This window comes from Cebidichthys violaceus, unplaced genomic scaffold (genome assembly GCF_023349555.1).
Source record: "Cebidichthys violaceus isolate CVI_PGR_0920_01 unplaced genomic scaffold, fCebVio1.0.p SCAF_4, whole genome shotgun sequence".
NCBI lineage: Eukaryota > Metazoa > Chordata > Actinopteri > Perciformes > Stichaeidae > Cebidichthys > Cebidichthys violaceus.
Window position 1 is genome coordinate 819,748 of NW_027176594.1, and position 15,259 is coordinate 835,006.

At 43.5% G+C, this 15,259-nt stretch overlaps 1 protein-coding gene across 2 annotated transcripts; it reads right to left on the reverse strand.

The window, feature by feature from the left end:
- Window positions 1-604: 604 nt before the first annotated feature.
- LOC137885497 (E3 ubiquitin-protein ligase pellino homolog 1-like) lies at window positions 605-14,818 on the reverse strand. 2 transcript variants are annotated; one of them, XM_068727818.1, is made up of 8 exons: window positions 14,627-14,818; window positions 10,681-10,722; window positions 9,669-9,847; window positions 5,725-5,854; window positions 5,429-5,530; window positions 4,554-4,751; window positions 4,284-4,472; window positions 605-3,876 (listed from the first exon to the last, which is right to left on the reverse strand). In XM_068727818.1, exons 3-8 carry the CDS (start codon window positions 9,752-9,754, stop codon window positions 3,298-3,300), a joined length of 1,284 nt encoding a protein of 427 aa, XP_068583919.1. In that variant the 5' UTR covers window positions 9,755-9,847; window positions 10,681-10,722; window positions 14,627-14,818; the 3' UTR covers window positions 605-3,297. The 2 variants fall into 2 exon arrangements, with proteins under 2 accessions (XP_068583919.1, XP_068583918.1); XM_068727817.1 differs by lacking the exon at window positions 10,681-10,722.
- Window positions 14,819-15,259: the final 441 nt, after the last annotated feature.

Sequence of the window (15,259 nt, forward strand, 5' to 3'; positions counted from 1 at the left end):
GGCGGCCTGATGTAAAAGCAAATGGCGCCTCAAAGTCTAAATGAAACAGCCTCAAAAGTTATATTCTAACGGTCAAAATGACACTGAACGTGATCGTATTAGCAGTTATTCAAGTGTGTAGCGTAAACAGGAAAATACAACTAAATAGTGCGACTGCATTGTTCCACAGAGACAGGACTACGGAAGCTTAGGAGGGACAGAAGAGGTGAGACGTCTTCTTCTTCTTCTATTTTGAGGTTTCTTGGCGGTTGGCAAACGATGCATTGGCGCATTACCGCCACCAACTGGTACGGAGTGTGTATCAGGCTGTCCAGCCGTGATAGAGTTCGGTGAGACGTCATTTCCGCAGGAATTATTAATAGATATATATATAAATTAACGGTAAATAAAAATAACTCAATAAGATAAAATTCACACATACTCAACAGGATCGTTGAATAACAAACAAAATGTAAATATTCTATATTGTAAATCACAAACGCACAGTGACGTAGTTAAATCTGTGTGTAATCAGCCGTTGAGATTTGTTAACTGTCAGAAGAAGAAGAAGCGGAGCGAGAAGTAGGTGACTAGTTTAAACACACATTATCATTCTGTCAATTAATCAATTAATCAATCAATCAGAACTTTATTTCAGACTCAGCAGACAGCATACATTTTCCCTTGGCGTTGGACCAGCAAAAAAAAATGTATTTAGCTTGAAAACTTTAATAAACCGAAGCCTATTAGCCTGTTAACCAATTGATATGATCGTTTTTGTCATCCGATCAGAAATGGAAAAAATAAACACCGTAAAAAAGACAGACGTTGTGGCAAAGTAAGTTCTGAAAATGATTTTAAAATCAAAGTTTAACAGTTGTGATTTTGATCATAACGGACACATTTTTCTTCTGGTCTCGTTCAGGCACCATGAGTATCAGAGGGGATGGGACGCCCGCCCTCTGCCGGGAGAGGACCGCAGGAGGCTGTGGACGCCCCCCACAGCCCGTAAATCAACAGAAACCCCTCTGTATCATATCACAACATGTTCTAATGACAAAAAAAAAAAGATTTTTCAAGACAAAATTGTGTTTGTCATCCGACCAGCCTCGTATCCCAAGAGGACCCACCCTGCTGCAAAGTAAGTTATAGTCATGACAACAAACAGTTCTGATTCATGTTGGTGTCATGTGACTATAGTTTTGCTCTGTCGTCTCTTTCAGGCATCATGACTACAGGAGTGGCTGGGACGCCCGTCCTCTCCCGGAGGACGACCAGTCCGTTCAGTGGACGGCACCCAGGGCCCGTAAATCAACAGACACCCGACGCACCACCTCATATCATCTTCTAACGACAAACATGTTGCATGAATTATCAATGCAAAATTTAGTTTGTCATCCGCACAAACCCAAAGAGGGGGGGATGTGGTGGCAGAGTAATTTATAGTGATGGAAATAAACAGTTCTTTTATTTAATTGATATATATGACTAATTGGTTTCCTCGTCTCCTGAAGGCACCAGGAGTACAGGGCCAGCTCCACATCCCGGGACAGGGGAAGAAATGAGCTCGGAGGTATGAAAACATCTCTTCAACAGACCTTTGTTAAAACTAATATTTACTTTCAGGCTCCCCCAACACTGCTTATTAACCCCCCAGATATTATTCAGTTTTTGACTCTTCTGTCGTAGAATTCATAAGATTTTGTCTAAGTCTCTCTTTCTATTTAATAACTTGACTGCATGGGCTCTGCTTTAATTCATGCACAGCCCAGAGTAACTTAACTGTATTCTGGTCCTCCTCCCTGCTGTCTGTCTCTCGTCGGACTCTGCGGCTCCTGAAGGTCCCTGAAGGCTCCTGAATGTCCCTGAATGTCCCTGACGGTCCCTGAAGCTCCCCTCCCCACCAGCCAGGACACCGGGACAAATTCTCATTTTCTTTTCTTTTCTTTTTGATTGTTTTTTGTTTAGTTGTTGTAGTAAAGTTCTGTGTTTTTGATTGATTGTTTTTTGTTGTAATAAAGTTCTATGAGTGAAACTACGTCTGTGTTTCTGGATGCAACATACTTTCCTCTATGTGTATTTTAACGACTTTATGGTTTTCACACTGCTCGTGTACTGTGCTGTGATGTTGTTCCCCTTTAGTGCTTTACATACTAAATAACACTACATGTATTCCCATAGTTAAATGCATTTATTTGACTAACATGAGAGGCTATTGTCAGACCTGCGTTGTTAAGATATATTAAGATATTTGGCTGCGTGCTTTAGCAACTCATTTCATAAATGAGATGAATAGTTTTAGTAGAAAAACACTTTATACAGTTTGCCACGATCAGGGGTACTGAGAATAGAAAAGATTTGGATGAGTGCTAATATGTAGGTATTGTATGGTATCGAAAATCATAAGCAAACTTATTAATCAGAACGTTGGAAATGACGTCAGACTAGAATTAATGGGTGGTGGTTCAGATAGTGCCACCTGGTGGCCACAAGAAAGCATTTATTATTATTATTATTATTAATATTTCATTATTAAGACAATCAATATCTTTATATAATATGAGGCTACTTGACCCTACTGACTGACACTAATAATATGTTTGAAGATTAAAGTCTGCTAACTAACTAGTTAACTAGCTATAACTAAACATCTTCAGATACTAAATAGTGGATTGACTTAATGCTATAGTGAGCCTACTGTCATTACAAATATATATCATATTATAATAACGCTGGTTTATTGTCCTTCACGCCTGAAGTACATTTATATGTTGTTTCAGGAATGACATTCAGGTTGTTTGTGTTTGTTTCAAGTTACAAGACGGCAGCTTCAAATGTTTCCCAAAGAATATATTTGTGTAAAGTCACGATAAAAGCTTGTATTAAGATAATAAAACACAGTTATTCTGCATTCAAAGAGGCAACGGCGTTACAGAGGAAGGTCACTTCTTGATGTCAGAGAAAAGCATCAAATACAGAAATATGTTCTGGATCGTGAGACGTTCCTGCGTACAAATTCTGCCTTTTTTTTTTAAAAACAGGAAGTGGATCACAGCGCCTGGACTTAAACTGGTGCTGGTGTCTCAGTGTTGATGGCTGTTTAAGGCAGACAGTGATCAGCTGAATAAATAGTGTAAGGCAAATCACACATCTGGCAGCCGCGTACAGGGACAAACACTGCCTGAATCATTTATGATATTCCAAAAAAAAGGGCAACACAATCAATTTATATCGGTCGAAATTAAGTTAAATTAAGTTAGAAAAAATTAAGTTATGAAAAAAAAAACCTCAAAACATACAGTTCTGTCCGGGTGGGTTCTAGTCCAGCGGGCTTTGGAAGATGAGTCTGACGCAGCCGGACTCTCCGCCCAGCGGCTCGATGCAGAACGGGCAGGCGGCGTGGAAGGTGTGCGTGCCGTGCGGCAGCGGGATCTGGCTCCAGTACGCCGCCGTCTTCTCCGAGCACACGTGACCGCAGGGGGCGAAGGCGTGGGTCGGGGGCTCCGCGTCCACGTAGAAGCCCGCCTCGCAGCCCAGCCACAGCGGCTTGTAGGGGCCCCGCGTCCGGCACATGGGGCACTCCCTCTCCTGACACTCCGCCTCCACCTCGGGGTCGCGGCGGCCCCCCCAGCCGTGGTAGCCGTGCACGTGGCCGCAGCGCAGGTAGGCCCAGGGCTGCCTCTCGTCCACCACGTCTTTGCGGCCGAGGCTGGGGAAGGCCAGCGTGTTGAGGCCCACGGGACACTGCGGCCGCCCGGCGTTCAGCTCCTGCCGCAGGGCCTCCAGGTGTTTGACGGTGGGCGTGTGCGCCAGGCCCTCGGCCGTCCGCCACAGCAGCGTGGCGCCGCAGAGGTCGACGAGGGACCCGTCCACCAGCTCGTTGGACTCGGGGTCCACCTGAAGGAGGGACGAGCAGAAGATATGAAGATATGAGATGTTGCGTCCTCGCTGCTCCAGTAGATCCTGTGACTATATATTTAAAAGGTAAATTAACATAGAACAGACCTTTCACAGAGTTAAAGCTACCCTGTGGAGTTTCTAACCTCTAGTGGCGCTGTGGAGCAATATTCAGAAGACATGATAGATATTCCTGCCTGACAGCTGGTGGCAGTAATGAGCAAAGACAGAACGGAGCGAACAACAAACTAAGTATGTTTGTTGGACCTCAGGGAGACACACAATGCCTTCTGAGGACAAACACTGACTTCAAAGAAAGCTGCAACAGGGCCCGCCCCCTTTTAAAGCAAATGTTGACGTTCCAGAAAAGCCACAGCTCCCATGAAGAGCCGGCTGGAGTCACCCACCACCTTGCCCCTCTGCTGAGATGATCTGGTTTCCCGCAGCGTGAAGACGTTGCCGCAGACGGACATCTCCCTCCACAGACCCGGTTTGGAGCCCTGGCTGAAGCCGTGGCGCGGGTGCATCACCAGAACGCCGTTGGTGGTCAGTCCGTCCATCTGACCGTCCTGCGTCCTCCACTTGGCTGCTTTCTCCTGTGAGGACGTCAAGGCTCGTTTAATGAATCCATCAACCCTAGCAATGACTCGCTGTGTCCTCCGCTCCCTGCAGCCTACCCCGAGGAAGATGTTCTTGGAGGAGTCGAAGCCTGCGGCGTAGATCCGCGCGGCGTAAGGAGGGTTTCGTTGGCAGATGATGCGGCAGGCGAAGCGGGAGATGGTGCTCTGAACCGTTTGACCGTCGGCATGGCCGTCACCGCCGGGCAGCGTGTCGGTCACCACAAAGTCAATGGGAGTCTCTGTGGAGCGACCGATCTGTAACGACACAGAGACGAGCGTCGCAAGACGCATCACGTCACTTCTTTTTTTTTTTTAAGGATAGTTTCTGGAGTTTTTTTAATCACAGCAATTTGTTGATTCTCATTTCCGTTTCTAATTCCTCAATTGGGGAATGCAAAATGTCTGGTGGTCAAAGAAAAACAAAAGTCAGAGCTGTTTCTCTCAGCTGTGAGGAAGTTTACAAGATTTCACTGACGAATGACTAAAAAGAAAGAAAATAAGAATTATCTAAATTTACTGAAAGGGAGAAAAAGGCAAGTTTAAGAGAATATAAAGCCTTTATTATGAAATCTAAAACTCTGCTGCTGATTGAAAAAAAAACCCAGATTGAGTCAGTTTAAAGGGACAGTTCACCCCAAAATAAAAAAAACATATTTTTCTCTCTTACCTGTAGTGTTATTCATCACTCTACATTGTTTTATTGTGAGTTGCATCGGCCGTAGAGATAGTCTGCCTTTTACGAAAATATTTTGGGAATGTATAGCAATACATGCTCAAAGCACCACAGGTAAATATGTCTTTGTGACGTTGGGGTGAACTGTCCCTTTAAACGGACAGGTATGACAGGTTGTGCATGTAAACCACGAATAGTTGAATTTGTTCTTCATAACTGAAAAGTGACACCAGGCAGAGGCATAGCGGACGCCACAGACCTGGAACATGTCTGTGTTGCTGTCGTGGGTGTACTCCACCACCACCGTCTGCGCCCGGGACAGCGTGTATGAAATGCTGTGCTGCTCCTTGTTGCTTACGGCCTTTAGAGACACACGAGAGACGCACCGTTACAACATTACTGCTCTTTTTTTTTTGTCCTGTAATATTTATTAAAAATGTGGCAAAATCCACATTTTCCACTTCGTGTAAATACCCTTAAGAATCCCGGTGATGTGCACAGATACAGACCGGATTAAATAACCACTGAACGGCTACCTGCGTGTCGAGCTCTCACCTTGGCCGCCTGCGGTGTGCAGGACGAGTGGACGGTGCTCGGCTTCACGCCGCTGGCCTTGTTCCTGCGACACAGAGCGAAGCGACTCTTCCTCCTCCCCTTGTCGCCGGTGGGCAGGGAGCCGTTGCACCTGAAGACACGAGATGGGGGGAAAAAAAAAACGTCTCACAACAAGTCACAGAAGATCCACACGGGTTATCTACCAAACTGCTGCACTGATTTAAAGATATATATATATGTATATATATATATATATATATACAGTACATATATATATATAACACCATGAATGCAAATGAGGCAAACGTGTGGATTTTTCGAAACCAGAAGAAGCCCAGTCCTGCTTTATGCTTCGGTGGTGATACAGTGTGACGGTTCGAGGGCTTTATTTCACTTCTGGATACAATAACACAAAAGCAAACAAAAGGTCTGAAACCGCAGCAGCCAGCCTCCCTGAACCACAGGCGCTCTCTTGTGTCCGCACTGAATGGCCTCCAGTCAGGAAGTCAGCTGCATTCCTTGCTGCGGTGGAGTCTCTCGACACGTTTCACTGGGTTTTTGTGCTGAATTATGCCGATCCCAAACAATAAACACCGTCTACCAGAGGTGGGACAAAGCCCCAAGTCCTGGAAAAGAAACCCTTAGTCAAGACCAACAAGTGCTGAACGAGGATTTCTTGTTCAACACAATCAAGTCCAAGTCCTAAACAAGTCCCTGTGTGCCTTGAATGTGAATTCCCAGAAATAATACAAATTTGTATTCATTACTTTCAAATAAACGTTATAAAAGTATTTCATCATATCTATTTTTTTCCACATATTTGTGTGCGTATTAGTCCTTTATCTTTGGTCTTAGCTGTTGTGTCTATTTCTATGTGGAAAGGAAAAAGTCAAATTCCTTGTGTGCACACAGCCAATAAAGCTGATTAAAGTAAAACGATCACGCGTGTCTTGGTGCGTTAATCCCGTATTTTAAGTCTTTAAACGTTGACGTGATAATCTACAGTATCGTTTGTCGTCTGTCGTCTGTCTGCTCTGACAAACACAGGATGTGATTGACTAACAAGATCTAGAAATAAGGAGATGATTCATAAATAAAGAGTTTCATCTTTAAGGGTTTCTAGTCATTCCAAGTCAAGAAGTAAAGTAACCAAACCTCCTCCTTCTACACCTTAAAAACAGCTTTGAAGCCTTTTTTATTTCTTCCAGTTTTGATGAAGCTAGGCTAACAGTTTCCCCCTACTTCCTGTCTTTATGCTATGCTAGGCTAAACACGTCCTGTCTACCTAATGCAGGTTAAAAGAAAGTCAAACAAGCGTGTTCCCCCTACTTCCTGTCTTTATGCTATGCTAGGCTAAACGTCCTCTCTACCTAATTTCAGGTTAAAAGAAAGTCAAACAAGCGTGTTCCCGAGACATTTCTGTCCCAGCTTTCACTGGAGACAGGAAGCTGTGTGTGTGTGTGTGTGTGTGTGTGTGTGTGTGGGAGAGGGAAAGCTGGAGAGCAACAACTGTTTCAGTCCGCATACAAAAGCAGGATGCTGCGGTAATGCGGCTCACCATCTATCCATCAGGACGCCCGTTAAATACAACCTAAGCAGCTGAACCTGCATTGATTTGTAAAAACACGGTTTATTTTCCCGCCCTGCGCTGCTGTGGACCTGAAGAGCACATTGTGAAAGCTCAATGCTGCCGGAGGTTATCTTCAGAGCACAGGCTGCTGCCAGGACGCAGGTCAGGTCAACATTGGAGTTCAGTTAAAAGCGGAGCCATTCTTCTTTTTTCTTCTTCGCTGGATAACGCCAACTTCCTGCGTTTCAGATAACGCGACGGCCACCTCCTTTTCTTAGACAAACTCAGACCGCCCCACACGACGCCTCCTCTGTTTTCACAAACTTTCAAATGAAACCTTATGGCCGGCCTAATTGCCCAGTTGCTGGGTCCAGCAGACGGTTTAGTTCCGCATGTGGACACGATGATACGAAAAGCAAACAACAAAAAAGGTCGGCCACAACTCTCCTGAGGTGTCTCCACCTCCCTGAACCCCTCTCTCTCTCTCTCTCTCTCTCTCTCTCTCGTCCTCGGTGGAAGGCCTTCGTCGGGGGAAGTCGCAGCTGCATTCTTTGCTGTGGTGGAAGTTCATCGACGTGTTTAACTGGATGAGGCACAGTCTTTGCTGCTCCTGAACAATTTCAAACCGCACGTTAAAAAAATGCTGCGATGCTCCACGGAGCTCAAACGAATTTTGATTTGTGCAGGAATCATTTCTGTGGACATGTTCTTATCTGCACCAGCGAATGTCAGACCATCAGAAGTGACTGTGTCAAACGTCCACACTGGTGTGGGCTTTCTACTGCAGGTATAATGTGAAATACAAGACAAGAAGTACTAAAAACACTGGGTATCAAACATGTGTACCTATCTAGTATCAAAAAACTGTCAAGTACTCTCTACAGTCTCTATCCATCCACCGCTACTTGACTTGTGCTAGCTTGCCGGATAGCACTCACTGCATTAAGCCTGTGGAAGTCACAACCACACTCCTGGTTTTGTGCGAGAACCTTCTGCAGACACACAACGCAGGAAAGAAGAAGCCAGTGGTTTTTTTATGTGATGCAATCTTTCAGTTATTGCAAAGGAAGCATTCTTTCTCTTTCATTTCCTAGAATAGCAGTTTGTTTTTGGGGTTTGGATGATAAGGCTTCCTCCGTACACACTGTCGTTCTCACGTAACCTATACAGTTACAGATATGTCTTTGCCTCTTGATTTAGCTTTCGTAACGCGCGATTACCATCCTGTGGTCATGCATTCATGAGACGGCTGTAAACGCCTTCTGACATTTAAGAAAAGACAAAAAAAACGAGATACTTTATGGTCAACGTTTGGCTACCGTACGCCTCAACTCATGAGTGCTTTTACCAGCTGACTCCTGATCACTGGATGTATTACTGGATGTATTACTGGATGTATTACTGGATGTATTACTGGATGTATTACTGGGTGTATTACTGGATGTATTACTGGGTGTATTACTGGATGTATCACTGGATGTATCACTGGATGTATCACTGGGTGTATTACTGGGTGTATTACTGGGTGTATTACTGGGTGTATTACTGGATGTATTACTGGATGTATTACTGGATGTATTACTGGGTGTATTACTGGATGTATTACTGGATGTATTACTGGGTGTATTACTGGATGTATTACTGGGTGTATTACTGGGTGTATTACTGGGTGTATTACTGGGTGTATTACTGGGTGTATTACTGGATGTATTACTGGATGTATTACTGGGTGTATTACTGGATGTATCACTGGGTGTATCACTGGGTGTATCACTGGGTGTATCACTGGATGTATCACTGGGTGTATTACTGGATGTATTACTGGGTGTATTACTGGGTGTATTACTGGGTGTATTACTGGGTGTATTACTGGATGTATTACTGGGTGTATTACTGGATGTATTACTGGATGTATTACTGGGTGTATTACTGGGTGTATTACTGGATGTATTACTGGGTGTATTACTGGGTGTATCACTGGATGTATCACTGGATGTATCACTGGATGTATTACTGGATGTATCACTGGATGTATCACTGGGTGTATTACTGGATGTATTACTGGATGTATTACTGGATGTATTACTGGATGTCACGGTGTTCCTTACCCACCGAGTGAAACACCACACGCTGAAACAGAAGTTTCCTGGTACTCAAATAACGCTGATTAAGTTTCCACTGTGGTAGATTACTCTCTATCTGTATAGAGGAAGCAGATATTGCTGCGTGAAAAGTAGGAAGCAGATGTTATTCTTCAGCGCACATGTACAAGCAGCTGAAGGGTTAAACCCAGCAGGACCTTTATTAAAGCTCCGTGCTGGTGGTTCAGATGTTTTGGACCACGGCTGTCAAAGCTCCTCGGTGGCCTTCTTACCCGAGCACGATGAGCTCTCCATATTTCACCGGTCCTTTGGTGGAAGCAGGGAAGGTGGAGATGTTTTCCTGACCGAGAGAAAACATCTGGGCAGACTTCAGGGTGTGTGTGGGGGGGGGGGGCTTTTACCGTCACCCTCAGAGCGTCTCCATCAGTACTGGTACACACAATACCATCACCTGCAGACACCAGAGAAGAACCTTTAAAGACGAAGCAGACGTTTGGATATTTCATTTAAACACACATCAACACAACACCATTCATCACTGACAATACACCCACACTGTCTTTGTAGTGGAGGGGGGGGGGGGGGGGGGGGGGGGGGCAACCGTGGCAGACAATGTGTGGATTCACCGCCGCACACTGAGTGGGGTTGTTAGGTGTGCGTCCGTGACGGGGCGACACGCTGGAGCTGATGTTATGATCCTTTGTACCATGAAACTAGAATTACCGCCTTGCAGTCATCACTTCATTCAGTTGGACGTGTGTGTGTGTTTGTGTGTGTGTGTGTGTGTGTGTGTGTGTGTGTCACGATTAGCATATTCATTCTTGTATTCTTGTAAAAAACCGAGATTCTGATCAGTTTAAGTCGACGGTTGAAATGAGCATCTTCATTCTTTCGGTCACTGTTTGTTTACGATGAGTTCATGTGATGAAAAACACTCAAGTCTGAAATCGGAAGCAGCTTTCCTTGAGATAAAATCACGAGAGACAAAATGACAGGAAACAAAAACCAGCATGAAGAGTCGCTAACGTCCAATAAGATCAGAGGTTAGGATGTGGTGTGAGGAGGATAATCGCTATCCTGAGAAACGCTGCTTCAACAGAAGACGACGGCAAACATCAGCCCGGTTTGAACATCTGCACCTTTCAGGACACCTAAAATAGGTTTTCTGTGTTACGCTTCAATAATGCTGTAATTCTGTTCGTCCGGCAAAAACGAAAAAGCTGCGCGCATCGCTGTCGATGACTCGACACATTTAGATAATTAAGTCAGAAACTGGAACATTACCTGGTTTCTTTGAAGGGGTCAGAATATCTTTGGGTTGTTTGACTGTTGGTCGGACAAAGTTTGAAGAAGTCAGAGTATGAGTATGAGTATGAGTATGAGTATTAGTATGAGTATGAGTATTAGTATGAGTATGAGTATTAGTATGAGTATTAGTATGAGTATTAGTATGAGTATGAGTATTAGTATGAGTATGAGTATGAGTATTAGTATGAGTATGAGTATTAGTATGAGTATGAGTATGAGTATGAGTATTAGTATGAGTATTAGTATGAGTATGAGTATGAGTATTAGTATGAGTATGAGTATGAGTATTAGTATGAGTATGAGTATGAGTATTAGTATGAGTATGAGTATTAGTATGAGTATGAGTATTAGTATGAGTATGAGTATGAGTATGAGTATGAGTATGAGTATTAGTATGAGTATGAGTATTAGTATGAGTATGAGTATGAGTATGAGTATTAGTATGAGTATTAGTATGAGTATGAGTATGAGTATTAGTATGAGTATTAGTATGAGTATTAGTATGAGTATGAGTATTAGTATGAGTATTAGTATGAGTATTAGTATGAGTATGAGTATTAGTATGAGTATTAGTATGAGTATTAGTATGAGTATGAGTATTAGTATGAGTATGACGCAAACAGCTAAATCAATATTCAGTCCCAAATGAGTGGAAGAAAACTATATTACAATATAACAGCTGGACTCTCAATTACATTTTTTGTACAACTTTTTACATTTTTAAAAAAAATTACATTTATTTGCACACCTCACTGAAATTTGCACACGTGCTTAAAAAGGGCATTTTTTGAAAACTCTCCATGTTTTGCGTTTGACAGGCATGCTTCTCATGAATGAAGTCTCCGTCTCTCTCTGTTCGGAGATCAGCTGATCAGCTGGACTTGTATTTTTAATCTCCGTGATGTTCTGTCATTTTCTACCAAACCCGTAGTCCAGTGCTCCCGTGGACCGATGCCTCCCACCTCCTCTGACACACATTTATAGATCCCCGCATGGTGAATAGAGGGCGTCCTCCGCCCCTCCGTCACCACCGCGGCGTATTGTCAGTGGCCATGAATACGGGAGGACAGAGAGCCATTGACTGTAACTGGACACCAGATAAAGAGGACCACTTCTAAAGTGACTTCACTCCTCCACAACAACCGCTCTTTTGTGGGTCCCTTCTACTCTCGTGACGGAGACCCCCCACCACCCACACACACACACACACACACACACACACACACACACACACACACACAAAAACACACACTTTGAGCCACGTGTCGCTGATTTCATCCCTCTCTTGAGGCTCTGATCTCATGCTTTCTAATCAACAACACAGACGCTTAATGGAGTCGTTGGAGCACTTTGCATTGTCGTCATACTGTAGTTGTTCATCATGCATGCGTAGAATATATAACAATGCTAATTATTAGGCACTCTGCTGACTGCTGCTTTCTTGTTCCAATAATTCATTCGTTCATGCAAAAAAAAGGTCAGAATGTAACGGAATCAGCAGTGAGAACAATCGGTGTGACTGTGTCCTGCACACTAGTTCACGTCTGGAGGTGTGTTTGAACGAGTGAATTATTCATCCAGAGAGGCGGCAGACAACAAGGCCCGGCTAACGTCACCCTGCGCCACACAGAGCCGCCTCACGTCTTATTAACTGGGACAGATCAGCGATAAGCTGCGAACGTGAACCTGCCAGCGGCCCGACTCCTGACCAATCAGATCGCTGGAAAAAGCAAAAAAGTCATCGTTCCAACTGGGGGGGGGGATCCCGACAAAAGCACTGACTTGCAATAAAAAGTGACAGATGATAAAGAGCAGCACTTCAGCAGGTTACTGTTCCCGACCGGCCATCGTGTCCAACCGACAGGAACAACAAGTCTGACATTTGCATGTTTCACCAGTCGTCACGACGACAGTGTCTATACCGTATGCTGTGAGTCATTCATCGGACTGAACTCTTATCACTGAAGTGAATGATTACCCCTGTGCTTCACAAGTCCATCGTCACAGATGTGTATTACTGGCAAACACAGAGCAGCAGGTTTTCACAGCAGCCCCGAAGAGGAAATACCTCCTGGCCCGACACACACACACACACACACACACACACACACACACACACACACACACACACACACACACAGAGATGGAGGCTGTGGGTGTGAAGTGTCAGTGAGCAGCGCGTCAAAACATGTCAAACTGTCTCGGTGACAGGCGGAGGGGTGGTCCTGTGTGTGTGTGTGTGTGTGTGTGTGTGTGTGTGTGTGTGTGTGTGTTGGAGGGAGGTCACAGAGACAATACCGTCAGTGTGCACTAGTGATTCAATTGAGAGCACGTTAAGGCAACAGTGCGGTCTCATTACAGCGCCGTGTAAACAGCGTAAGCAGGTTATTCAGTAAAAAAAAAAATTCTAAATTAGGACAAATTGAACCGGATTAAACCAAGCGGGGTCACTCATCAACCTTTGAATTAAAGCACAGAAAAGAAAATACGTAAAGCGGCGCTGGAGGATTTACTCAAAGATCAATATCATGATAGCATCGTTATAATTAAGGTTCAGACATTTCCTCATTTAAATATTAGGTCATGTTATTGTACAAGAGCCAAAAACAACGGCTGAAGGACATTGTCCCTAAATAACTTAATAATCCTGATCTGGGCTGGAAGCTCCATATTGTCACTTAGAATAATATTGTGATAATAATCATTTTATTTGTGAGAGGCTACACGGTTTGTTAGCAGAGGTTGGGATTTTTACAGACCACTTCTGCTGTGAAACACTGCAGGAAAACCAAAGTATTGATATCGAGATAGTGATTTCAAACCATGTTGTGCAACTGTGACCCTCACTTCTCCTTAACCCCCCCCCAACACACACACACACACACACACACACACACACACACACACACCAAACTTTCTCCAGGTTGTAGGTCAGCGTTCGCGTGTGGATGAGGGGTTGACGTGTCAATAGGCTTTTAAACGTGAGGGGACAGTTGAACAGAACAACAACAACGAAACAAAAAAGGGCAAACTTTCAGGAGCAACAGGGGGAACAATGGCAGCGTCTGTGGGGACAGATGCTCTGATAGGAGGCTGCATGCTAATCAGTTTGTGAGGCCGCAACAAAAGAGGCCAGCTGGACCAGAGCCGGACACAGCGGCCTGAAAACCACGAGTATTTAACATCCTACTGTATACTCAATACGTGTGTACTCTGGTAAAAAGGACATGTTTATAATCTCCCTGTAAAAAAAAAAGCCAACTTAATAATCAGCAGTCAGCAGCACTAAACACTTGAAGGAAATATAGAAAGATTACAGTATAAGAGTATTTGAAGATAACATACCACATATATACACTAAGAGTAATATGTATACTTACTATATATAGGGTAGATAAAATCAGAAGTCAGTACCACACACATTTGAAAGTATTGTAGTCGTTATGGAGCAAAGAGGTGACGTGGTGTCACTTACAGAGACAAAGGAACACATTAAAGAATACTTACAGCAGTATAATAATAATTACATTATAAGTCATGATAGGGATATTTAAGCGATGGATATGGATGTTGCAATGATATATTACCAAATACAATATTACTAAATACCCAAGTGTTCAAATTAAAAAAATACCAGCAGACCCCATAGGAGCATTAACGTTATTATGGGATATTAACATATTAAAATGTAATTAAAAAAAACAACTTATTTGCCATGTATGACTTTAAATTTGCGGATGTTGAGATTAAAACATGTAGCGTTGAGTTGTTAGTAAATTCACGTTAGTGGTTACGACATGAACTTTGTCCGGTTTAAGTTAAGAACTAGTTTAAAGAGCGTTTAACTATCTTTAGATGTTTATCAGATGGTGACGTCAGTAGGAATGTCCTTTCTAACAACTTTAGAAAGGACTCAACTCACCAAAGTAGCTCTTCTGTCTCTCTGGACGTGTCCATTCGCGTCGTGTCAAGTGTTTCCAGGCAGAACAGTGTGTTCGCTGCCGGCGGGTTTGGTGTCTACCGGGAGTTTAAACGCGTTTCCATCAGCGTGGGACTCGTTACATTGAACAAGAAGTCACCGAGCTTCGTCTCCACACCGAACGCGACTCGAACTGTAAAGTGTGGGTACTTCCGGTGAGCATTTCAAAGTAAAACTAGTAAATTCACTACATGCATTTCAAAGGCGATTGTAGAGGTGATGTAGGCCCACATTAATTAAACCATTAAGCAGTTGTTGGAAACACAGTATTTATGAATATAGTTGCAATATTTTCAATTTGATCTTTATTTTAAAACCATGTTCTATATTTCTTTTATGTCATTAGCAATGAAGCGTTGAAGAGAACCGGCAAGTCCACGTGGTTTACTACATCTGAGATGGATTCAAAAACGATATTTACCATTTATTTAACATTTACATGCACACATTTGTATGTACTGTTAAAACGGACATGTCCACGAACTGAACTGTTCTCTTTGCGTTTTGTTAACATGTGTTAAGATGCTGTTAATGTGTTGCCAAGAAGTATACTTGCACCAAGTTACCATGACAGGT

Coding starts and splice junctions, on each gene's coding strand:
- LOC137885497 (XM_068727817.1), bottom strand. CDS start 9,754: ATGTTTTCTCTCGGTCAGGAAAACATCTCCACCTTCCCTGCTTCCACC. Junction 5,855..9,668: donor GGAGAGCTCATCGTGCTCGG/GTAAGAAGGCCA, acceptor TCGTGTCTTCAG/GTGCAACGGCTCCCTGCCCA. Junction 3,877..4,283: donor CTCAGCAGAGGGGCAAGGTG/GTGGGTGACTCC, acceptor TCCCTCCTTCAG/GTGGACCCCGAGTCCAACGA.